This window comes from Diabrotica virgifera, chromosome 5 (assembly GCF_917563875.1).
Source record: "Diabrotica virgifera virgifera chromosome 5, PGI_DIABVI_V3a".
NCBI lineage: Eukaryota > Metazoa > Arthropoda > Insecta > Coleoptera > Chrysomelidae > Diabrotica > Diabrotica virgifera.
This window is the reverse complement of record NC_065447.1, coordinates 231,993,823-232,019,582: the sequence shown is the minus strand read 5'-3', so window position 1 is coordinate 232,019,582 and position 25,760 is coordinate 231,993,823. Positions and strand designations below refer to the sequence as shown.

Below are 25,760 nucleotides of genomic sequence, written 5' to 3'. Positions count from 1 at the left end.
TATAGAAGGTCATTTAGGGACTTACACGAAATTTTACATAAATAGCAGCAATATTGAGAACTTGAAACATTCAATTAAATCTTTTAAAAATTACGAAAGATGTATTGTTTATCCTTTGGTTTAATTTGATATATATATATATATATATATATATATATATATATATATATATATATATATATTTATTTTTAGCATCTTATGACGTCCCCCCATGTTAAACCGTAGTCTCTCGTGGCTTCCAGGTCTTCGTGAACTCCGATATACGGTTGCCACGAGGACTTTCCCTAAAATGTATCGCAAATGAAAGGTACCACTTCCTACAATGCTTACACAAAATATTGGCCGGACGTCCTCAGTCACGTTATCTGTATAATAATATACACATTACTTGGAGCAATTGCCGTCAGGCGCGCCATGTTCGCTTGCTGTATATCTAAAATCACTTTAACGGTTTTAATGGCATCCAAATATATATTTATTCAGTTTGCGGTTGTAGTGGTCTCCGTATATTTGAATTTATGTCCTCATGGCTTCCACTGCGCTGTTGTCACCTCAAATGTTGGAATTTAGACTTCGGATATTTTTATAATTGATTATTGTAGTATGTTGAAAAAAATATTGTTGTGATATATTAATGATATTTTTTTGTATAATTAACAATGTATTTTTTTTCACTGCAAAAATAAAAAATTAAAAAGTATGTTCATTAAAATTGATGAATTTATCATAACCAGTTGCCGAATCTGCTGGTCTAATTGCTCAATTGTAACATATTATAGAAGTGTTAAAATTGAATTCTTAATTTTTTATTACAAAACTTTTACCTCGACAGCGTAGGGTACAAGAGGACGGCTTAAGTAAAGTAAGTACAAAATTTTTAATAATATAATTTGTTCAACTAATAGGTGCAAAGGTGTCTGGAAAATAATAAAAATGTTTAAAACATTGCTTACTTATTTCATACACTCAATGTATTTTTTTATGTAAGGATATAGAAAATAATATTTTGAAAAATATTTAAAATATAGTAGTAAGTCTTAAATTTCACATTACATAAAGTAGTTAAGTCTGCTAATCTACAAAATTAAAAACAAATAGAATACATACTTAAAAAAAATTAAAGCACTCATGCCATACCAAACGAACTACATTCTTACATATTTTAAAAAGAAAAATCTTTAATTTTGCCCAACCCGACTAAACTATCGGCAGGTAAAAAGTCTGCAGTATGCGGGGGCCCTACTGTTGAAATAGATTAGAAAATTAAAATAAACTTATCTACCATTATGAAATTCTAATTTGACACAAAAAACTGTATCCTGGATTAAGAACAAGTGTGTAGAATACTCTCGTGAATTAAGAAGCGTTTCTACTGTAGGGTGACCATATCATAAATTTGAAAAAAACGGGACACATCCAAGCAGCAGTAGCGCACCTATAATTTTTCTCTGGGGGGAAGGGGGTTGGCTTGGGCGTCGAAATTTTTTTCTATATTTTGTGAAAGACAAGTTACATTTTCCTGCTATTATTTATATATTTTTGATATGCCCTGGGGGAAAGGGGGTTTAACTCCCAAACCCCCCCCTGGGTGCGCTACTGCCAAGAAGGGTTTGGAGCGATAATACACAAACAGGGATTGAAACACCGTCTTTTAGCTAATTTGGAACCTATAAATCCTTTTCAATTTTAAATGTGTAATTTACGTACGATCAAGACTGCGAAACGCAGAAAACTAAAAAACTACGCTAGAATGACGTGGATAAACAACCAATCCGTCAAAACAAAACAGGGAAGAATAAAAAATAGCGAGAAACACAGCAAACTCAACAAATAAAAAGAAGAAAAATGACGGGTTTCGCTGGAGGACATTAAAAAAGACAGAAAACCATCAAATATAACAATTTTACAAAAAAGTCAGATAAAAAAATACGTCCAGCATTAAAACAAGAGTACTAAAAAACAAAAAAAAAAAGAGAAACCCTGTTTGAAGACAAACAGATCAGCAGAATATGAGAAGAATATTACGAAAAAATGCTATTCGGTATGAAGGAAACAGATGAAGAAGAACAAGATAACAACGAAGTAGAAATTTTCACAGAAGAAAACGTACAAAAACAAATATTAAAAACATAGAAAACGGAAAAGCAGCAGAAGAAAATGAAATAACAGTGGAAAAAAATACAGAGGAAGAGAATTACATAAGGAAATAAACCAGCTAATACAACAAAAAATATGAACAAAACAGACTACCAGCCGATTGGAACGCAGATATTATAGTAGGTACCTATATACAGTAAAACCCCGCAAATCCTAACTAATTGGGGGGACAGCCTTTTCGGATTCCGAAAAGGTCGGATTATCCGAAAGTTAGCCTAACTAATAATTGAAAGTTTACTTTGTCGTTGATTTTGAGTCGCTGTGCCTGTCTCTCTCCCTCTTCCACCCATCTCAGATTGATGTCACTGATGCAGAGCCAGTGTCATCATTTGTGCTTAGTCGTTAACTCCATGGCTTGATTTCTAATTTGAATAAGCTCCATTTTTCCCCGTTCCCCTATACAAGATGGATCAGAAAACTAAGAAGAAAGTGTAATTACAGAATGGATTGAAGCTGACGACAAAGGGAGCGAAGAATTTATGGATGAATACATTGTAGACTTGGTTCAACCTCAAGGCAACCCTAATGACTAATGAAGATGAAGAAAGCGAGGAAGAAGTTTCCCTGTCATATTGAGTGTCACACGCAGATGCCACTAAAGCTCTGGGTGTGGCTCTACGTTACGTGGAGCATACCTCTGCTGCATTACCAGTAGATGTAATGTTTATGTGTAAATAGAATTAGAATTAAACAATGGTTTCGAATTCACCTGTATAAGTTGCAAGTTGGGAGGGTCAGGTAGTAAAAAAGTTACGAATTGGCCGGTGTACATTTTGATTTGAAAAAGTTTGTCATTAAGAGTTACGAGTTGGCGCGTGTCCATTGGAAGAAGGAGAATGTCACGGTTAAAGAATTTAAGGGACTGGTTTAGATGCAGTTCTATAGAACTCTTTAGAGCAGAGGTGGATAGATTAAAGATAGTGATGATGATATCCAACCTCCGATTAGGAGACGGCACTTGAAGAAGAAGAAGATATTAGATTTTACTGATTATGCCGCCCCCTTGTGATGCCGCCTGATGCGGCTGCCTCACCGCATCATAAAACGGCACGGCCCTGAAAATTACAGTCTTTTCGTTTAAGTCGCTACAGGTAAAAATAAGTAATTAAATATCTTATATCAGATAGAGTATTCATTTTTAGTAGATGAACAAAGGTTTAAAATGGCAGTTTTTGAATTTTGGTACGATTATTTGTTGCTTCGGAAGTTGCAAAAATAAACTTTTGCAAAAATAAACTTAAGACTGATATTACATGAAAAATTGGGTCAAACAGTCCATGTTCAGTCCAGATATAACAAAAAATTTCAAGGTGATTCGTCAAATAGTTTACATTTTATTCAATTTGTTTAATAAAAAATCCTTTTCTTTGCAATGATAAAGCATGCTTTTCTTCATAAAATAATAATGATACAGCAATTTTGTGGAAACTACATGAAAGAAGAATACTTATGTTTTCAAAGTTTTTAAAAAAATAATAAAAACTCATTTTTATCATTCCGAAAATATTTTAGTAAAGTAGTCATTTTTGGCTTATAAACAATTTGAATAACTTTGTTAGTATTGACTGCAAACTAAATTAATCGACTAAGGGATGGAAAAAACCTACCGGTTATAACCTAAACCCAGTTTTTTTAATTCGAAACAACCGGTTTTACCGGTTGTTTTTTTGTCCCGGTTATAACCGGTTTTTTTCTTTTTAAAGTAATAACCATTGAAAAACCGAATAAGTTGCCTGTGGAAAAAAATTAATTTAGAGAAAAATGAAGAAATTTCTATATATTTTCGATCTTAATCATATAATATTATAAATAATATAGACCTGGATCCCGCGTAGGAAAAAAAAGTTGATTAATAGCAAGCTGAAAATTTGTTAATAGCTTAACGGTGTCTAGTCGGACAAACATTGATGCACGGGAACACTGAAACAGGGGAAGTTTTAACGGTGGAGCATGATAAACGTGTCGCTCTGACAAGTTTATGATGGTGAAAAATAGCAAGTTGTTTTTAAGTTTATTCAATAGACAACGTTATATAATATATGAAAAAATGTTTGTCCGACAAAAAGGTTGGGCATTTTAACGAGTCCGACACGTAGAACATGTCACATCACAGGAACTATGTTGGTGATGAATAGCAGTCTGATTTTTGCATGAGAGTTTAATGAAAGGTTAAAAAAGCAATTGGAAGTTCGGTCGGACAAAATGAATGGGAAATTTTCCTAGTCGGACATTCTAAACATGTAAGATATAGACAAAAATGTTGGTGATAAATAGCAAGCTAATTTTGATTTGTTTATGTACAAATTATATTTTGTAACGCAAAAAGTTATATGTCGGACAAAAAGTTTGGGCAAATCGAAGGAAATAAATAAAAAACATTTTTTCAGAATGACTTAGTCACATATTGATAAAGCTATTTTAGTTGTATATTATTAATTATATTCACATATTTGCATGTGCATTTATATACATGCACACTCCAAAAACAGTGAGGTAAGTATCAATGCATGTATACATTGCAAAACAATTATTTTCTTGGGTGGAGTTTGTTCTAGATATTCTCAAAATTACAATAAAAAATGTCAAAGAACATGTGAAAGCAATCTCTTAGGGTTTTCTAATTAGGCGCATCAGAAAGTACGGAAAATTTCCTACAAAAAACGTTGTATACATTTTTTTTCATACTGAAATCTTAACCCTGTAAACGACATTGAAAAATGTGAAGAGTCTAAAACTTCGGTGCTTATAAGAATAGATGTAAATATGACACATTATGCTTAGAAGTATGTATTAGAAGGCTGCATTTGTCAGTTTGACACTTTGTGCTATACAAAGTAGTATTTGAAAGTACATGGTCTCTGAGTTTCTCTTTGCCACGTGTGTTGGAAATTAAAATTTATATTAACTATGGAGTGTTTTTGTGTCTATTTTTGAGTGTCAACAGTTTAAATTTTAAGTCGCCAAATCAAAAGTGAAACCATTCAACGGAACATTTTTGAGTAATTTTCGAACATTTTACAAAGTTAGTAAAATACTTGGTCATCAATTCAATGAGGTTCAGTTGCCAGATAATTGTGAAAGTTCTATTGAATATCATTCTTCGTGCTATAATGCTTTGCTTGATTGAAAAAGGGTACCTAAATAAATTATTACTAAAATTGTATAACGTAATTTTTCTCAACTTTCTACAAATGAAATAATAATGTAATTAACATGTCACATGGCAAGAAATAATTTGCTGCCAAAATAAATCGATTAGTTTAAATTTGAAGTTACGATTGCAATTTATTATGAATTATTGTCAAAAGTGACAGTTTTTCTTAAATGGAAATGTATCCATAGACATAAGGGTAGACAGGGAATACAGTGCAAAAATTCGATAGGTGGTCTATCTATCTCTTTTAACCAAGCGATCCCGCGCATGTGGCAGACAAAGATAGCTAGACCACTCAATCCATAATATAATTTGCCTGATCTACTATAAATTATTACAGTGAGGTATCTAAATGATGTTGACATAAATCGAAAGATATCGATTGTAATTGATTGCAGGTACTTTTGACATAGAATAATCACCCCTTATTGAAATTTCAAAAATTATTTTTTTAAATTGTCCGACTACAAAATCTACCCCTTATTTTTTTCCGACAACAGTCATTCTTGGTAAGAAATAATTTAGTTAATTAAATTTCGTCTTTGTCGGAAAGCTATTTATCACCAGCATTTTTGTCTATATCTTACCTGTTTAGAAAGTCCGACTACGAAAACTTCCCATTAATTTTGTCGGATAGAACTTCCAATTGCTTTTTTAACCTTTCAATGAACTCTCATGCAAAAATCAGACTGCTATTCATCACCAACATAATTCCTGTGATGTGACATGTTCTACGTATCGGACTCGTTAAAATGCCCAACATTTTTGTCGGACAAACATTTTCGCATATATTACATAACGTTGGCTATCGAATAAACTTAAAAACAACTTGCTATTTTTCACAATCATAAACTTATCAGGACGACACGTTTATCATGCTCCACAGTTAAAACTTCCCCTGTTCCAGTGTTCCCGTGCATCAAAGTTTGTCCGACTAGACACCGTTAAGCTATTAACAAATTTTCAGCTTGCTATTAATCAACTTTTCTTTCTTACGCGGGATCCAGGTCTAATAAATGCGAAGTAATTAACCCAAACAACCATAATTCAACTTTTATTTACTAATAGAGAACTGGACGAAAGTGTCACATCAGCTTTTATGAAACAATTTTGAGAATAGTTATTTAGATTAATAAATATTTCAAAGACTGGTGAAATGGTGCATGTGATGATAATATTTACATAAAAGTATGTGATCTGCTTGAAATCGATATTCCAACCATCATCAGCTAAAAAATTGTTTATACTTGAGTACTTGAGACTTGAGACTCTTGTATAATGTGAATACCGAAATACGATTAGGAATCTCCATTATGTAATTTTTAAACAATAAATAATTCTTACGAAATAAATGGTAGGTATTATACAAACGTATTAAAAAATATTACCTACTGAAATTTTTTGATGGCAATAGAGAAGTAAATACTGAATTGGTTTATCGAATTTATTTTGTAAAATACCTATAAGTCATTTGGACATTTTTTAAAACTTGATAGATCCAAGGGACATTTTGATAGATCGATAGGATCATCACTTTTGGGAATATCCCATTTATTGACAACGCAATATACGCCGACGCCGTCTACAACGAGCGACGAATCAGAGATTGGGGTACTCTGGCCCATTTTTAGGGTAACTTAAAAGCGCCTGGGAAAATTTTTATAGGTTGAATTGGTTGGGGAATTTTTCGGGAGGAAAATTGAGCAAACTAAAGTGCAATATAAATGTAACATTATAACTAATTGAGTATTTGCTTTTGATTGAAAAAAACCGAAAACCTGTTTTTGGAACAACCGATTTTTTGACCGGTTATAACCGCCAGGTTAAACCGTAAGTTAAAAAAAACCGGTATAACCAAAAACCGGTTTTTTGTTCAACAAGCGCCATCCCTAGACTTTAGGATTTAAAAAGCTGGTACTTTTACATTATTATTATATTATCGGTTTATAACGTTCTTCGTCTTCCGATACCCGTTCGCCATTCCTCTCTGTCCGTACATTGATCTACTTGCAGACCTCTTTCATCCATGGCTTTGTTTATTCCTGCCTGCCAACTTTTCCTCGGTCTACCTCATCTTCTTCTATCTTGCAGTTTCCATTTTTGCCCTTGTTTTGGGATTCTGTCTTCATGCATTCTTTATACGTGACCAAACCATCGTAGTTGTATTTCGTTGGTTTCGTCATTTATTGTATGTGTGACCTTCATTATTTCTCGTATCCGTTCATTGGTGACATGTTCTCTTCTTGATCTTCCTGCAGCCCTTCTCCAGAAATCCATTTCGGTGACCTCTAACATTCGTTTTGATTTTTCCTTCATATGCCATACTTCGCAGCTGTATGTTATAATGCTTTTCACTACGGCGTTATAGATCTTTTTCTTGTTTTGGTTGTTTACCTGCTTGTCCCAGAGTACTGAGTTTAGGAGCCTAATTGCTTTCCTGCCCTGAGTGTTTCGTTCTTTAACGGCTCCGTCTAGTGTTCCATCATTCGTGATTTTCATATTCATACCCAGGTATTTATATTCGTTACATTTACTGATTGTTTCTCCTCCTTCTATAGTCGAGGAAATGAAGCATTTTGACTCGCAATTTTTTCGTCCAGCATGGATTTACTTGAAATTTTCACAGAAGGTAGGGCGTAGGGAATAGGCCAAGGATCATTTTCTATATCATGCCGCTGTACGCTAAAAGCTTGGGGTGGTTGCCACCCCATCTCGGGGACGGGAAATTTTTATTGCATTTTAACCATGTAAATCGATGTAAAAAGTAATTCTAAGAAAGAAATGTTTTTTACATTTTCTTCGTAAAACTAATATTTTTCGAGTTATTCGCGCTTGAAAGTAACAGTTTTTCGACGAAAAAATCGACTTTTTTAGAGGGTTTTTTGAGAATACCTCGAAAAATATGCATTTTATCAAAAAATACTGTAGATATGAAAAATTTATCTTTTAGTAACACAAATTACCCCTGTAGTTATCACTTTGTTTTCGATGTGTACTTTTACATAAATGTTAAAAAAACTTTTACCTTGATTAATTACGGTCAAAGTTAGGCACTTTTTTTTATTTAATTCGCAGCTAGTTTCTTTATAACCATTAAGAAACCTAACTAGCGCTATTTTAAAGTTCAAGGTATGTATATAGTTTATGTGTAAAAGTTTGAGTAAACTTGAACAGAGTTGTTAATATATCTTTAAAAATGACGTCCTAACGAAATCGACTCGTGGTCTGTGGAGCGGAATTATTAAAATCCGTGCACTCAAAAAATGAAATTACCTTTTCAAAGATATGTTGCGCTTAATATCTCCGGAGTTTGTTGATGGACTTTGATCATTATTTTTTTAATTTATATATACCTGTAGTTTTGTAGAGTATGTTATGTACACATATACCCACCTAACAATACAAAATGTTATGTATACATATACAAGTATATGTATACATATATAATTTCATAAAAATCGTTCAAGCGGTATCGGAGGATTATGGCAACTAACATTACGACAGGAGAATTTTATAGATGTAAATAAATAGATAACTATTAAAAAATAGGGGTTGGTGGTAGAAAGGTGAAAATTAAGGGTTGTATATATTTTTAATGGTACATAATATAAAATGAAGGTAGACAATTTTCTCCAAAACAATAAAAAAGTGGCAGGGGGCAACCCCCCTTATAACGTATGGGTGTAAATAATAGATTACCACCTATTTTCAGTCCTACAGAATATACGTGTAAAATTTCATAAAAATCGGTCAAGCCGTTTCGGAGGAATATGATAACTAACACTGTTACAGGAGAATTTTATGTACATAGAAGTAACTGTGAATTAAATAAGTAATAAAAGTGGCTAACTTTGCTTGTAATTAACCTAGGCGAAAAGTTTTTTTTTGAAAATTCGTGTAAAAATATCAGCTTTTCAAATCCCAACGCAGATTTAGTCAATATGTTAATATGGTTATTAAAATTGTTTAGAAGCCAAAAATGATTCTACTTTCGTAAAATGTTTTCAGAATGCTAAAAATGATTTCTTATTGATTTTTTAAATAAGTTAAAAATATAAGTATTCTTCTTTCCTGTGGTTTCCACAGAATTGCTGTATTATTATAATTTTCTGAACAATAACATTGCAAAAAAAGCTCTTTGTGATAAACAAATCGAATAAAATTTAAACTAATTGACAAATCGTCTTCAAATTTATTGTGCATTATGGACTGTTTGACTCAACATTTCATGCAATATCAAAGTCTTAATTTCATTTTTATAACAATTTTTTTATAAGTTATAACAATTTTTTTATTTTCGAAATTTAGTTTTATTTTGCAATTTCCGAAGTAACAAATAATCGGATCAAAATTTAAAAAATTTTAAACCTTTGCTTATCTACTAAAAGGTGAATAATCTAAATAAGATATTTAATTACCTTATTTTTACCTGTAGCGATTTAAACGAAAAACTGTCATATTTGACCCTTATTTGTTAATTACTAAAATTCTCGTCCGAACTGTGACGGGCATTGTTGTATTTAAAATGTAATAGGTATAACTCCAAAAAACCCATTTGCAACCTGGCTGGTCAAGTGTCCCGACAAAAACCTTATTTTTCTGGACTATTGCAACTAAGAGAAGAAAGAAAGAAACTTAAAAAAAATGTTACAAAAAGAAGCAACCGAATAAGGAAAAAGCAGTAGAAAGGAAATACAAAGAAAAAATATAGCGGTTAAAAAGCAAGCCAGGAAAGACAAAAGATACTATGTATATGATATGGTAAAAATGTCAGAAAAAGCTGCGCAAGAAAACGATCTGAAGATACAGTACAATATCATCCGAAATTTGACAGGGAAAACACTAAACAGTAATAAACAAATCAAAGATAAACAAGGAAATATAATTAAATCAGAACATAAAATAATACAAAGATGAAAACAACACTGCGAGGAAATATACTCCAAACACCAGATATAGACGAAGATAACGTAATACAGGAAATAAACATTAGAACAATTGAAATTACGAAAGAAGAAATACAAAACACACTGAATCAACTAAAAAAATGGCAAAACCGCTGAAAGCGACAACCTACCGATAAATTTAATAAAGGCGGGCGCAAACAAATTAGTAGAAATGTTACACAAACTCAAGATATGGGCCGACCAGGAGCTCCCACAGAAATGGAACGAGGGTGTAACCATTAAGACACCAAAAAAGGGCGATTTAAATAAATGCGAGAATTGGCGAGCAATAACACTGCTAAGTGCCACATTCAAAATAATGTCAAATATCATATTGAATAGACTGAAGCCAGAAATAGACAAGAAACTAAGACTAAGAAGCAACCAAGAAGGCTTTCGCGCAAAACGCTCCACTATCGACCACATTTGTACTCTATCAGCACCTCTGTATCTTGTACCTGTACCGCTGTATCTCCTGTACTCTATAATTATCTTGGAACAAGCTAGTGAATGGCAAAAAATATAAACATAATGTTTACTTTGACTTTGACTTTGAAAAGGCATTCGATAGTATAAACAGAGAACAAATGTGGAAGATTCTAAAACTATATGGACTACCGATAAAATACATCAACTTAATCAGACTATTTGACAAGAAATATACAGCCAGACTAGAACATGCGGGAAAAATGGTAGTAGATGTAGTTATACAAAGCGGAGTTAAGCAAGGATGTGTGCTATCCCCGACATTATTTCTAATAATAACGGACTGGATCATGCAGAAAGTAAGCAATAATAAAACAGGTATTAGATTGAAATTGCATGACTAGTTGGAGGATTTGTAGTTCCCAGATGACATTTTTCCCCTAACCGAACATAGCAGCCATAAGCAAAAGAAGCTTGCAAAATACTCCAGGGTAATGGGCCTGAAGATAAAGACAAAAAAAAACAAAACTTAAAAAACAGCAACCAAGAAACTAAAATTAAAATACAAGGAAGACAAATACAGGAGGTAGATAACTTTACATATTATCTGGGATCAACCATGGAAAAAAAGGCGCTAGTAGATCAGATGTAGAAAAAAGGATAGTAAAGGCACAATATGCACTCATTATATATTCATAATGCATTAAGGAAAATCTTGAACACACGCGATATATCAGAATTAACCAAAATCAAAATATTTACAGGAAGAGACAGGAAGAAACAACTAGCAAAAAATTAAAAACCTTTATAAATAAATCGTTGAGGAAAATCCTAAAAATATACTGGCCAGATAAAATAAAAAACATAGATCTACGGAGAAGAACAAAACAAGAGAAAATAACAGTCACGATTAAAAATAGGAAATGGAAATGAATTACACGGACTCTGAGGAAGGATCGAAATAATATAACCAAACAAGCACTCGAATACCAACCAGACGAAAGAAGAAAAAGAGGAAGACCTGATAATAGCTGGAGAAGAACTTTAATAAGAGATCATGAAAGAATTGGCCTGAGATGGAGAGAAGTCAAACAGAGAGCGAGAAACAGAGAGCAATGGAAAATACTTGAATAGCAAATTTCGAAAGAATAAAACAGATAAGGATGCGCTGGGAAGGGATTACAGGAAGAGAGAGAGAGAGAGAGAGAGAGAGAGAGAGAGAGAGAGAGAGAAACAGTACCGATTATTATCAAAATAAAATTTAATAATATACCTAGCCTAACTTATCGAAAGGCTCATCAACCAATTATTAACTTTAAAAAATAAAAATTTGTCAAGGGTATATAGTGGTATTGTTAAGTATATTACAATATAACTTATTCCATCGAAATCTTCCGAAATCCTTAATCTTCTTCCATCGAAATAAAATAGAAAATCTAAAAGTTTAGAAAATACATCATTCATAACTACACCCAAGAAATAAGTTTTTCTAACCTGATTTAAGAGTATAAAAAAACGAAAACAAACAATTTACAGCAAATCCTTATCGTATATCCGAGCAAAACCACCTAATTGGCAAAAGTTATAAATAGAATTTGTCTGGGTTCTACAACTAAATTTGCACTTAAACACGACCAAGGTTAAATATTTTACTTGATATTATAAGTACGTTGTTGCCAGTATAACGGATGCCAAAGCGAGCGCTAACTGTATGAAATTATTCTTGTTAATATACACGCTGTATATTGATCGGAAGTCACGAAGAGTCAAAACTATACAGAAGCCACGAGGGACGCAAATACAATATATATATATATATATATATATATATATATATATATATATATATATATATATATATATATATATATATATTATATATATTAAACGAATATAACGTATATTCGTTTATCGCGGCAGTGTTATTGAACTGTATACTTAGAAATGTTTGTTCTCTGCGCCATCTCGCGATAAACGAAGATACCTATTGGGGAGGGATATTCCGATAAAAAGTGGGATAAATTTCGGATAACAGAGGGAGTTTCTCTGTACCATGCAGAACATCACTGATCGCGCAGTATTCGAAGAGACTCCCTGACAGTGTGACAGGTTGTCCCGTCCTGCTGAAACCATTGTTGATTTTAAGCTCGGACCGATTTCGTGATCTTTTCCGAACGACTGAAAATAGTACTCCACCATACAATTTTTTTGTGAAAAACTGAGAGCCATTCTGGAGCACCTAACATTGTCACCACATTCACATAGGTTATAACGACGTTCGGAAACCACTCAGTACTTTTCGGCCCCTGACACATACAAATTTGAGGCATACGAATTTCAGTACTGTTTATTTTGCAGTATACCGTATTTGAATAAATTGAACCTCCCTCATGAGAATTTTTTTATTCAGTTATTCATGTAGAATCGGACAACTTTTCTATTTCGGAAAATCTTCGGGACAGGGGCGTTTCGTAAATATAGAGGTTTCTAAACTTTGGTACGTCCGACAACTGGAGTACCCTTAAAAGTACCCTTATTTGTGCATATCCAGTTTATTTTAAAATGCATATTGCATGCCCATTGTTGACATTTTTTAGTGGATATTTTCCAGTCTCCACATATAACATTAATTACAAATGGTAACTGGTTTTGACTCCCTGGTTTTGACAAACTTTTCTCTATGTTTCTTAAACAGACAACAGATTCTAAAAGCAGACTTTAGTCCAGAGAAATAAGATTTTTTTCGTGACACATCTCCCTCCAGGACGAAACCAAATTTTTTGACTAGTATGGACATCTATATTAGTAACCTATATGTTTCCTGCAGCCGATTTTGATGATATATCGGCTGTCAGATTTGATCAACTGTTAACCTGTGATGGGTTTCTCAAATGCCAATTATTGTAAAATTGCATGATCATAGATCATGTAATCAATGATCTGACATACGATTTGGTAGCGATACTGTCAAAATTGGCTGTTATCCTTCAAAATTTCAATTATATTAACCTCTAAATCCAAACTTGTATCTTTAGATTCTAAAGGTGCATTCTCTCTTACGTACTGTCACTTTTGTTTGGAGCAAGAATTTAACGAGAGCATTTTAAAAATGAGGCTAGGTAATGTGACGAGAGTTGGAGATATAAAACAGTTTATTTATGATCTATAATATTTTATAATCGTATTTTTATTTTTGGTCTATATATTTACTTTTTATATTTATTTTTAATTTATTTACCGGCTGTTTTATTGTCTTCAAAGTTAACTGCTATAATTTCTCACACGTTTTCCCTCTTATTTACATCGCTATAATCATTACGTCCTGCTTTTTAGAGCTCTTGCCTCTCAAAAAATAGCTCTATGAGTCTAGCATCCTTGTTATCTTACATTTTTAAAAGAAAAAAGTATAAATTATATAATCAAATATAAAAAATGTCCGAGATATCCATGTTCTGCAAGTTAAATAAATATTTTAAATTATTTCTTCCATAAAAAATCTTATTTTATTGAATAATATGATTTATATCATTTATATATGTGTTATTTGACAATTTTTTCCCGGTATTTGTTAATTACAGTAATTAAAAAACTAAAAAAAAAACTCTTAACAGCCCGTTAATCGACGGATAGTCGCAGATTAGGTAACAGTCCATTTTTACCGCCGTTTGACAAGCGAAACTGGTTAATCGACCTTTCGGAGACTCAAAACACTCATGATCGGCTGTTAACTAACGATTAATCTTTTGTCAGGTGATCGACTGTTGTTAAAACTAGTTTGGTTGACGTTTCTGACGCATTTAATCTATTGTTAATCGTCGATTACATAATTTTTGAGATGATCAACCTTTCGGAAACCGGGCGTAAGAAACTCATAAATGATATAAAAAAACTTCAATAATGCGTTCGCTGAATATGGCTATCCTTATTTGTTGCTTAGAAAATTGCAAAATAAGTCATACATTTTGAGATTTTATAAATGTTCATAACTTATGTAAAAATTAAGTTAGAACCTTCTTATTACACGGAATGGTGAGACTTCTTGTGCTTAAATTATATTTTAGATTTCAAAGCAATTGGTCAAATAGTTTAAAAGTTATTTAATTTGTTTATCCCAAATTCATTTCTTTTGCGACACTATCAGTCAGAAAATTATGAGGTTACAGTAATACTTCGGACAGTTTATGAAACAAGAACATTTATACTATTGACTTAATTTAAAAAGAAATGACAAAAAGTAATTTTAATCAAAGTAAAATTATTTTGCAAAAACATGTCGATTTTTTTGCTTACTTATAAACAATTAAAATACCTTTTTAACCGTTATCTGTAGAAAAATTATTTTTTTGCACGATTGATCATTTTTGACTGTTTACCGTGACATATTTTACGTCAGCATTTACTAGCAACTCGACGGTAAGTAATCCAACTCGACGGTAAGTACTCCAACTCGACGGTAAGTAATTCACTTACCGTCGAGTTAAAAAATCTCTTAATTTTAATTTATTTTTTGAAAGAATAAAGAAAACTAACGAATTATTTATTAATATTGAAACTTATGGTACAATTTGTTAAATTATTTAATGAAATCCCACTTGTTTGGGCTGTGGTTTCACTTCTAACAGAAACTCCTGCAGAATCGCATACATTAGTAGTATTACTAGTATTGCACAATATTTTTTGGATTTTTCGGGAATAATTGCGGAACGCCCTTCTTCCCAAGCCCGTTCAATTTCTTCAAATTCACTTTCGCTCATATTTTAATTTATAATGATCAAAATTGTACTTAAAATTATTGACAACTAAATAAAAACTCAATTCTCCATTGTTGTTATGCACACTAGTTACTACCTAACAACCAAAGTATCTATCTTGATAAAATGAATTAAACTAGTCAATATGACGAAAATGTTTAATTTTATAATTTATAATGGTATCAATCGTGCAAAAAACGTTATAAGCATGTCGAACGTTAAGGGTAACCGATCTCAGACAATAATTGGAGGAGGAGCGGAGCGACGACGACAGACGAAACAATTGTTTTCGATCGGTATAAAACCCTTACCGTTCTCCATACTTAATATACTATTTCATATTTAGAAAGATTGAATGTTTATACACATTTAGAAAGAAAAACAATTGTCCTAGGACAATTAGGGACGAAGTTAGCCCCCCTCCCCATTTTTAATTCACATGTTCTTGCAAAATAATTTTGCAATATTTAGAATTATTTTTTTCATTTTTTTTTTAAATTAAATTTATAGTGTAAATCTTCTTTCATAAATTATCTAAAATATTACTGTAACTTCATAATTTTCTGACTGATAGTGTCGCAAAAGAAATGAATTTGGGATAAACAAATTAAATAACTTTTAAACTATTTGACCGATTGCTTTGAAATTTAGGGTATGATTTAAGCACCAGAAGTCTCAGCATTCCTTTTAATAAGAAGGTTCTATGTTACTTTTTACATAAATTATGAATATTTATAAAAACTCAAAATTTATGATTTTTTGCAATTTTCTAAGCAACCAATAAGGATAGACATATTCAGCGAACGCCATATTGAAGTTTTTTATACGATTTATGAGTTTCTCACTCTCAAATTTGTTTAAAATTCGTAACTTTTTGGTTATAGACGAAAAAAGCGAAAATTTACCGTCTTTTGATCTTCATTTGTTTATAACTATGTATATCATCAAAATCGGCTGCAGGAACCATATAGGTAATTATCATAAATGTTCATACTACTCAAAAAATGTGGTTTCGGCCTGGAGGAGGTTGTGTCACCAAAAGGATATTTTTTTTCCTTATTTCTCTGAACTATTGTCGATCTAATAACAAGTTGTGATTAAACTCCTTTTTAGGTTTTCTTCAGAAACGTTTAATTATAGTCTGACCTTGCATAGCTTTAACAAGTAGTCTATTCTTAGTTTAAAACAACAATTTAAATGGTGTTTGTTTAAACAAAAATATCTCTAAGGTGACTCAATATCAATCACGCGACTTGATTGACATCAAATGTAATGCTACTTTATTCTGATATATCGAGAATACATTTTAATGAAAATAGCGCATTCGTTTTGTCTGCTGTGGCTAATAAATAGATCACTGACAATTGCATGACTTAGACTTAAAAATATATTACTGACAAGAGAAAGTGTTATTTTTGATAAAATTAAAATAATATCAAAAATAAAACTTTATTGGGGCCAATTTTCTGGACTTAATTCACAATGACTTAATTTATCAAGCCCAGAACAGAGAGAAAGCTATATTGATCGACAGCCTCAATAGAGAAAGCACTTAAGAGGAGGATCAGAAAGAGCATATATGATTATCTCTGAACAAACTAAAAATCGGGCTGCCAGTATCGATTCATAACGAAATAACAAGATGGTATGGATGTCGTGACGACATCTGCTTAAGACAAACGAAAGTTTAATTTTTAATGAAGCTAAAATACTATCAAAAATAAAACTTTATTTATACCAATTTTCTGGTATCATCTTCGTGGTTTCTAAAATTTGCAAACCAACGAATTGCCGGAGCAATTATTACTGGCAGTTTTTTTTATAAATTTTCTTTAGTTTTCGCATAATATGGTGTTATTAAAGCTCTGTATTTTTATATCTTACTAGCTTCTTTATTTAATATAAACTAATACCATTGTTTAAAAAAGAATAGTTGGTCAAAGCACTGAATTTTGTTTGATTCTAATTGAGACAGTCACCAGATGTCCCCACCATTTCTGTCAGGGTCGCAACGTCACGCGTACCTACGATAAATACAAAATGCATCGACACCAAGTTGGATACGATCCTATTCATAACACACCAACTCGCATACATATTAAGAAAAATAAATATATGGAAGAATATATTTGGAAATTGAATTAATGAAGTTATGCTATTATATGTATGTCATTAATTCAATTTTTAAATATATTCTTCCATATATTTATTTTTGAACGGAGAAGCATAGGTATATATAGAAGTATTAGAGGACACAGATCATCCCATTTTTACAGATATAATTGAAAATGATAATAGTTACTCAGAAGATGATTTGTTTTCCCAATAATACGGTACGTCTCCGCATTATAGCCTAAACTTAGGCGATATCTTAATGAACGGTTTCCTAGGCAATGAATTGGACGAAGAGGTTTTACTGAATGGCCAATAAGATCACCCGATTTAACTTCCCTAGACTTCTTCCTACGGGATCATTTAAAAAACACGATTTATAACTATTCCTGCTCCATTAGAAATGCTTCAAAATGTTCTTATAATTGAAAATGAAAATAATTTTCAAAAAATTGACTTGTGAAGAAGTTTTTGCAAAACAGATTAACAAAATAACTTCAAAAACTCCAAATTTTGAAGGATTTTCTATGCTTTTTCAATAAAATTTGTCACTTTTCCATATGATTTACTGAGCCTTCACCTTTAGTACAGTAGGAAAAATGAAAGAATACCCATGAACGAACATATAAAACACGCTGTATTTTCCTGTCACCGTGTCACACAAAAAATTGGCCAGCGCAAGTACATGTAATAATTATTATTACATGTACTTGCCCTGGGCAATTTTCTTTGTGACACGGTGACAGGCAAATACAGCGTGTTTTATATGTTCCTTCATGGGTATTCTTTCATTTTTCCGACTGTATTAAATATAAAATAGCGATCTTACACTGTTGTGTCATGGTAAAATCGTTAGTTCCCTGGCCTATACTTCTTCATTTATTTTGTTTTCTTTTACACAGAAACTAACTTATTGACTTTTGTTTTGATCACCGTTGTACTGTTTTGAATGAAACGTTGTTGCTTAACGTTGTTTTTGCTAAATCAACCAGCAAATATATTTAATTAGGTGTTGGTAAAGGTTGATTTACGTAAGAAGTATTCGTGTTTGTACCTACCACCGTAAAAGTGCAGCTCGTGTAATTGTATATTTGCATGAACGACTTCAAGGACTCTTTATCACACTTCCATCGTCCTTTTTGGAATGCCTTTCCACATTTTTCATTGTTTATTTGTTAATTCAGGAAAAAAACAAGAGTTCTGTTAATTTGCACCGTGGGTCTGATGTGATCTGTTTTTACAACTTAATAATGAAGTAAAGACTTCTGTTGTATGTTGGTATATTAAATTTATTTAAAAAATTATTAAAATTATCCAAATGGATTATAGAACATCATAAAACGTTGTCGGTCATGTCTGACCATCATCAGTGTGAAACGTGTATATTATTATGTAGTAGAAGTAGAAACTAGCCACAGTGATAGGCCTAAAGACCGTTAAGTTACATTGGTAAACTATTTAACTTTAAAATTAATACGATATAAAGTCGATGGAATTGGAATTAAATTTAACAAGTGGATGTAATTCATCCATGTTCGAATTGTTACGATTCCCAACATCACGCAGGCCGGTACTGAATCTCTAGATACTTCTGGAGCAGTGGCGGATCCAGCATCGTCAAAAGGGGGGCCGATTGGTTAAATTTCTATGAAAAATGAATGTTTTTATAATTTTTATATATAACTTGGTTTGAGAGGGGGGCCGATCGCCCCCATCGCCCTCCCCTGGATCCGCCACTGTTCTGGAGACAAAATTGAACGGGCCGATAACTAGTTTTGAATCTTTTCAGATGCGAGGCGCTAACCTTTCTGAATGTATTCAGTTCCATTTTTTATTCTATTATGTTCCAGGCCCGATCTAGAATATTGTCTAGGGAGTATTTAAATTGAAGAACGAATTGTAGACATTCATTCATTGTTCAAAGTTTAAGTGCGCGTCTTATATTATCGAAAATAAATTGTAAATTGTAGATAGAAGTTAAATGTTTTAGTATGAATAAGTGTGTAAATAAATTAAAAAATAATGACTAATAAATTAAGTAATTACTAAGGAAGTAAAACTTCTCTTGTAGGTAGATGGTATATAAATTTATTAAACATTTTCTAAAAAGATCCAAGTTGGATTAAAGTGGGTACATCACTAGTACAAAACAAACGTTTTCGGACTAATCAGTCCATCATCAGGTTGACACTTCTGATCTAAAGTAGTTGGAACTAGCTACATAGGTAGGTCGAATGACCTTACCATTATAAAAATTAAGCCATTTCGGCTACAACAATGTCGACAATAAGTCGATGTTAAAAGAGTTTGAAGCCAATATGAAGACTCCATTATAGTCTAATTGTATTCTTTTAACATCGACTTATTGTCGACATTGTTGTAGCCGAAATGGCTTAACTTTTATAATGGTAAGGTCATTCGAACTACCTATGTAGCTAGTTCCAACTACTTTAGATCTGAAGTTTCAACCTGATGATGGACTGATTAGTCCGAAAACGTTTGTTTTGTATTAGTGATGTACCCACTTTAATCCAACTTGGATCTTTTTAGAAAAATTTTAATAAATTTATATACCATCTACCTACAAGAGAAGTTTTACTTCCTTAGTAAGTTTTTATTATGGTATACAACAGCCAATGAGAGGAATTTTTCCTTTTTATTTTAATAAATTAAGTGCTTTAAATTAAAATAAAGTTAAAAATACACAAGTAAAAAATGTAACAGTGTCTTTGAATTTATTGGTTCAGTAAACTCAATGCGTTATGTCAGTTTAAGGTCAAAAAATGCACTTGTCCTTAGATTATGTAACAAATGGGAATGGCGTACTTACCCCAATTCCACCACAAGAAAGCCTGACGAATGCGGTAACCGGCAAGGAGCTCAATTTACTCATATCTGTTTTATGTCTATTTAACGAACTGGTTCCATATAATAGAACGTGAGATTCTGAATGACAAGTTTGCAGCTCTTGAGGCGTCGCTTTTCGAGGTCTTAACTTATCACATCTACAAAAAAATAAGAATATAACATCATTATCCAAATCAAAATATCAAATTTCTAGAGCATACTATAAGTACATTAGGAAGTAAAAATAAAGCAGCAATTAGACCTATATTGACATACACGGCGGACACAAGACCTGACATAATATCTAAAACGAGACGACTACTAGAAACAACAGAGATGAAAATACTCCGACGAATATCAGGGAAAGTCTGTTGAATAGAGAGAGAAGCGAAAACATAAGAAGATCATGCAATGTGGAAGACATAAATGAATGGGTGACAAAACGGAAACAGGAGTGGAACGAACACATTAGTAGAATGGTAGAGGATAGGATAGTACGAATAGTACGAGATAAGTCACCAAATGGACGAAGAAGTATTGGCAGACCAAAAAAAAAAGGTGGCGCGATAACTTAAATACTTTAGGAGGCTAATATTGAAGAAGAAACAGGCTTTAAAGCCTACATACAAGAAGGAAGAAGAAGAAGAAGTAGAATTGTAAAAGGGAAACGACTGAAAAAAATACGAACCAACCTTATTTTTTGCATAACTCCCTTAGGGAGACTTTTATAAAAAATTACAGTAAAGAATTTTTCAAGCACTCTAAAAAGGTTCGATGAGTTTTCCACGAAAGAAACATTGGCTTCAGCATATCTCACTTTGGGTCTTAATTTTGGCATTTTTGACGAAGAAGTTTTTTTTATAAACTACATTTTTTATAAGAATAATTTTTTGATATAATACATAAGTTTTGAGTAAGTAATACGCAAAAAACAGCTTGAAAAAGTGTTTTTTTTTTTGTTAAAAAATTGCATTATCGCATTTTCACTTCCGAATAAGTCGAAAAGTATTGACTTTCGGAAAATCCCGAGTAAAAGCACCCTGCGACACACTGGCACGGGGATAACTTTGAAGTTGAGAATAAGTGACAGTTAAGTGACAGACAGCAACAGGTAACTGTGAATGGTAAAATGAGCGGGACCAGAACTGTGACTTACGGGGTTCCTCAGGGAACGGTTTTGGGGCCGCTTTTGTTTACTGTCTACATAAACACCTTATTTGCATTACAGACCTCAGGCCAAATCATAAGTTTCGCTGATGATACAGCAATTTTTTAAGACAGTAACAACTGGGAAAATTTAAAGAGAAATGTCGAAATAGACTTTGTAAAAATAAAAAAATGGTTTCAACATAACCAGTTAACTTTAAACGTTAAAAAAACGAAATATTTGCCATTTTCATCATACACCACTGGGTTGCCAAGCTTCAACCAACTGGAAATTGACAACCATATAAAAATTCCAAATGCAGAAAGCATTAAGTACCTTGGCATTATAATAGACAGACACCTAAAATGGGATCACCATATAAAATATGTAGTCCAAAAAATACGAGGATTATTATCAAGATTTTAATATATTCCCGATTTCCTGGATGTTCACCACTTGAAGATTTTATACTTTTCTCTACTCTAGTACAATCAGAATTGGCCTATGGGATTATTGGTTGGGGTGGAGCCTATAATGCTCACCTTAAAAATCTAAACATTATACAAAATTGGATTATTAGAGTAATTTATAGAAGGGTTATAAGGTCTTCCGTGGACCAATTATTTGCAGACAGTCATTTCATGGATCTGAACCAGTTGTACTCCTACAAATCTTTATTGTATTTAAACAGCGAGATATCATTTCTGGATTGTACCCACTATAAATACCAAACCAGAAATAGAAATTTAACGACATTAGCACCAAAAAAGAAAAAAACAATCGGCCAACGTTGCGTTAATTTTTTGGGACCAAAAATTTTCAATAACCTACCTTCTACCATTAAAGTAATACACAATTATAAAGAATTTAAAAAAGAGTTAAAAAAGTGGATCCATGGTAACAGACATACATTACATGAATTAATGAATAGGTAGTAATGAGCTGAAATGTTAGATAAATAATTTTGTGTTTTACTAATTTTAATCTGTCAAAAGATTCCATATTTCTATTTAAAGTTGTAAAATTGTTGAAATTCGTAATTAAATTGTTGTATGTTGTAAAAAGTAAAAAAAGTAAGGAACTAAAATGTTAGATAAATAATCCTTTTTTTTTTCTACTAATTTTAATTTTAATTTGTCAAAAGTTTCCATATTTGTTTTTTAAAGTTGTAAAATTGTTGTAAAAAGTGTTGAAATTTGTACTTTTAATCAAAAAAACAGTGTTAAAAAGAACAAACAAAAAATCCAAACCTTACGTACAAATTGTAGTCCATGTAGCTCACAACTTCTGTGAGAAACTGGGTTATTTATATATTATATATTTTTTGTATTGTACAATTTTTTTTGCTATAAATAAACTCTATATTATTATTATTAGTAGAACCTATAGCCAAATTTTGGTGTAAATATGTGCAGGCTCGGAAAATTAAGCGTGAAAATGATCACTGACTGGACTAATAGTCTTAATCTCTATTGCAGATCAAAATCTCTTAAGGCTATGGGTACATAATTCGCAAATATTTTACGGGTATCCCTACTTTTTCTGTCTTTACACGGCAAATTACGTGTAGTAAAATTCTCACTGGTATGGAAACTGCAGATGTAAATATTAGGTTGACAGTGACATTGTCATTAGAAAGGTAGAGATGGCTATTTCGGTTTCGTTCAGTTTTTGAATGTTCTTGGTTTTTGGATAACCTTTACTTGTATAAATGATAGGAATATTTTTCACTAATTATGTATTCAGTGGTTACCATTATTTATATACTATACAAATAGTCGAAAAAGAAAAAAAGTTGTAAAGTTATTTTAATAATGTACTGTTACCATGGAAAGCTTAGATAAGATTTGAACATGTGAAGAACTGCTTTTATAAATGTAGTATTATTCAATTAATTTATAAAGATTTTATTTATTTCTTTATTTGCGCAAATTAAAATATGGGACGTTGCTACAAGAAAAGTGTTACTGAAAAACGAAACTTGAAGTAAGGACTTTTTTTACATAAATCAAATTAATTACTTTTGTATTTTTCAAATTAATTTGAAATTTATAGTGAAAATATGATCTATAAAATCTATCGGTAAACCAAGAATTTTCGCATTAAATTTTATTCTCGTTTAAAGGAATAAACTATTTGTTGGATTATTTAATTATTAGAATTGTACATGATTAAAAACGAGTGACTCAGATTCCGAAGCGACAAACGAGTTACGCGAGGATAAAAATGAACAATTGTTATTTGTTAATCTTTTTCACAATTATTAAATTTTATTTGATAAAAGAATGACCCCATAAATTAAGAATCTTCTTCTTATTTTGTAAATTTTCTATGACACACATTCATAAATGCTGCCATATTGTAACAAAAAAATACCTACGCCAAAGGCGTCCACCCACCAACTTCACTTAAACTGAAGCAAAATACTACTAAACAAGCACATACTTCAAAAGCGTAGTACATTCTTCTATGTAGGCTGGTAAATAGAAGCAAATACTACGGAAAAAAGCAACTGCTTTTTAAGTGTAGTGAAATCTTCAAAAATGTAGCACGTACTTGAAGCATTAGCATTTACTACATTTTATGCCACCATGGGCACTTTACTTTATAGCTAAACTCGTACCTATTCACGGTTATCGGAACAAACTCTTATAAAATAATAATTATTTGAACTTTAATGACTTGAAATACTTGGATTTTCCATAAATAATATATAAACAATAAATAACTTTTTATTAATTGTACGCCTTAAGAGGATCGGTACGTATTTCCGGCTGCAATGCTATTCAAATGGGGATTCATTTTTTTCGAATCCTGAGAAAACTAATAAGTATTTTTGAAAAATTTAAACGCAGAATGAAAGATTACGTTATTAGCGAGGGCCGAAAGTCCCTGAGAACTTCTATAATGTTTATTTTAATAAGTTACAGGGGTGAAAAACTAAGAGAAAATTTAGTGTTATTTTTAATTTCAAATATATCATTCAAAATAAACTTTTTATTTATTCTAAGGGACTTTCGGCCCTCGGTAATAATTTAGTCTTTCATTCTGCGTTTAAATTTTTCAAAAATATTTATTGGTTTTTTCAGGATTCGAAAAAAATGAACACAATGCCGTGGTAATATTTTCCAAATCTATCTTTGTCTTACAACGCACTCAGCCGAATATAATATTGTCAGCATATATTGTCAGTCAGACACTGACAATCAGTGACAATTTTAAATATTTGACATTGCATCGGGAATATGTTGAGTTATTGATTAAATATTATTGATGTATAGTGTATTTGATAAATAATTGATTTAAGACGTGAACTTAATAAAAAGTTATTTATTGTGTATTATTTGTGGAAGATCCAAGCAGAGAATACATCAGGATAATATATTCTGTGATCCAAGTATTTTGTTGTTAAAGATGTTCAAAATTGTAAGCGTTCCATAACAATATATTATTAAAAAATCACTTTAACACTTTTCCTCTTTTCTCGATTGAGTATTAGTCTTTGTTGTACAAATAAATTATTACCTACAATCACTGAATACATAGTTAGTGAAAAATTTATCATATTTATTAACTGAATTAATAATTTGCATTTATAAAAATATCAGTTATCCAAGAACATTCAAAACCCATCTTTTTAAATGAATGATGACATTTTCAAGTAGAATGACATTCTAGTAATGTTTACATATCCATACCAGTGTGAATTTTACTACATGTAATTTGCCGTGTAAAGACAGAAAAAGTAGGGATACACGTAAAATATTTGCGAATTATGTACCCATAGCCTTAAATCAATTATTATTTGAGTAGCTCAGTTTCAAAACTCGTTATGTCAGTATAAACAAAAGTTTTAGAAACTGCAAAAAACCGTGGCTAGTTTATTTTAGCACACAATATTTTGAATTTATTTTTATTTTAAGTGTTAAAAATAGCTTATTATAAGTACATGATGGCAAAAATCTCGCATTGAAGGTTTACCAAAAAAATCAAAAAAACCTTTTGACATAACGATATTTGCAGCAGTTTAGAGAAGTTAACGAGTTTTGCAGCAGTATTGGCCATGATGGTTTTTAGTTCTGGATACTTTGCTGTGATACAATTTGAATGCTGTGATACAATTTGAATGCTATATTTAATTCAATGCATAATAATCAATTTATTGTCTATTTTTTAAGGAAAAACAGGTTCATTATTTAACTATAATGCTAATTGATTAT

The 25,760-nt window shown here is 31.6% G+C and overlaps 1 protein-coding gene across 1 annotated transcript in view; it reads right to left on the bottom strand.

Moving 5' to 3' along the window:
- LOC126884710 (histone deacetylase 7) overlaps positions 1-25,760 on the bottom strand; it is a 302,317-nt gene that overhangs the window by 57,951 nt on the left and 218,606 nt on the right. Inside the window, exon 5 of the mRNA XM_050650832.1 lies at positions 20,377-20,551. Within this exon, the coding sequence (XP_050506789.1) occupies positions 20,377-20,551 (175 nt within the window). The remainder of the gene's footprint in view (positions 1-20,376; positions 20,552-25,760) is intronic.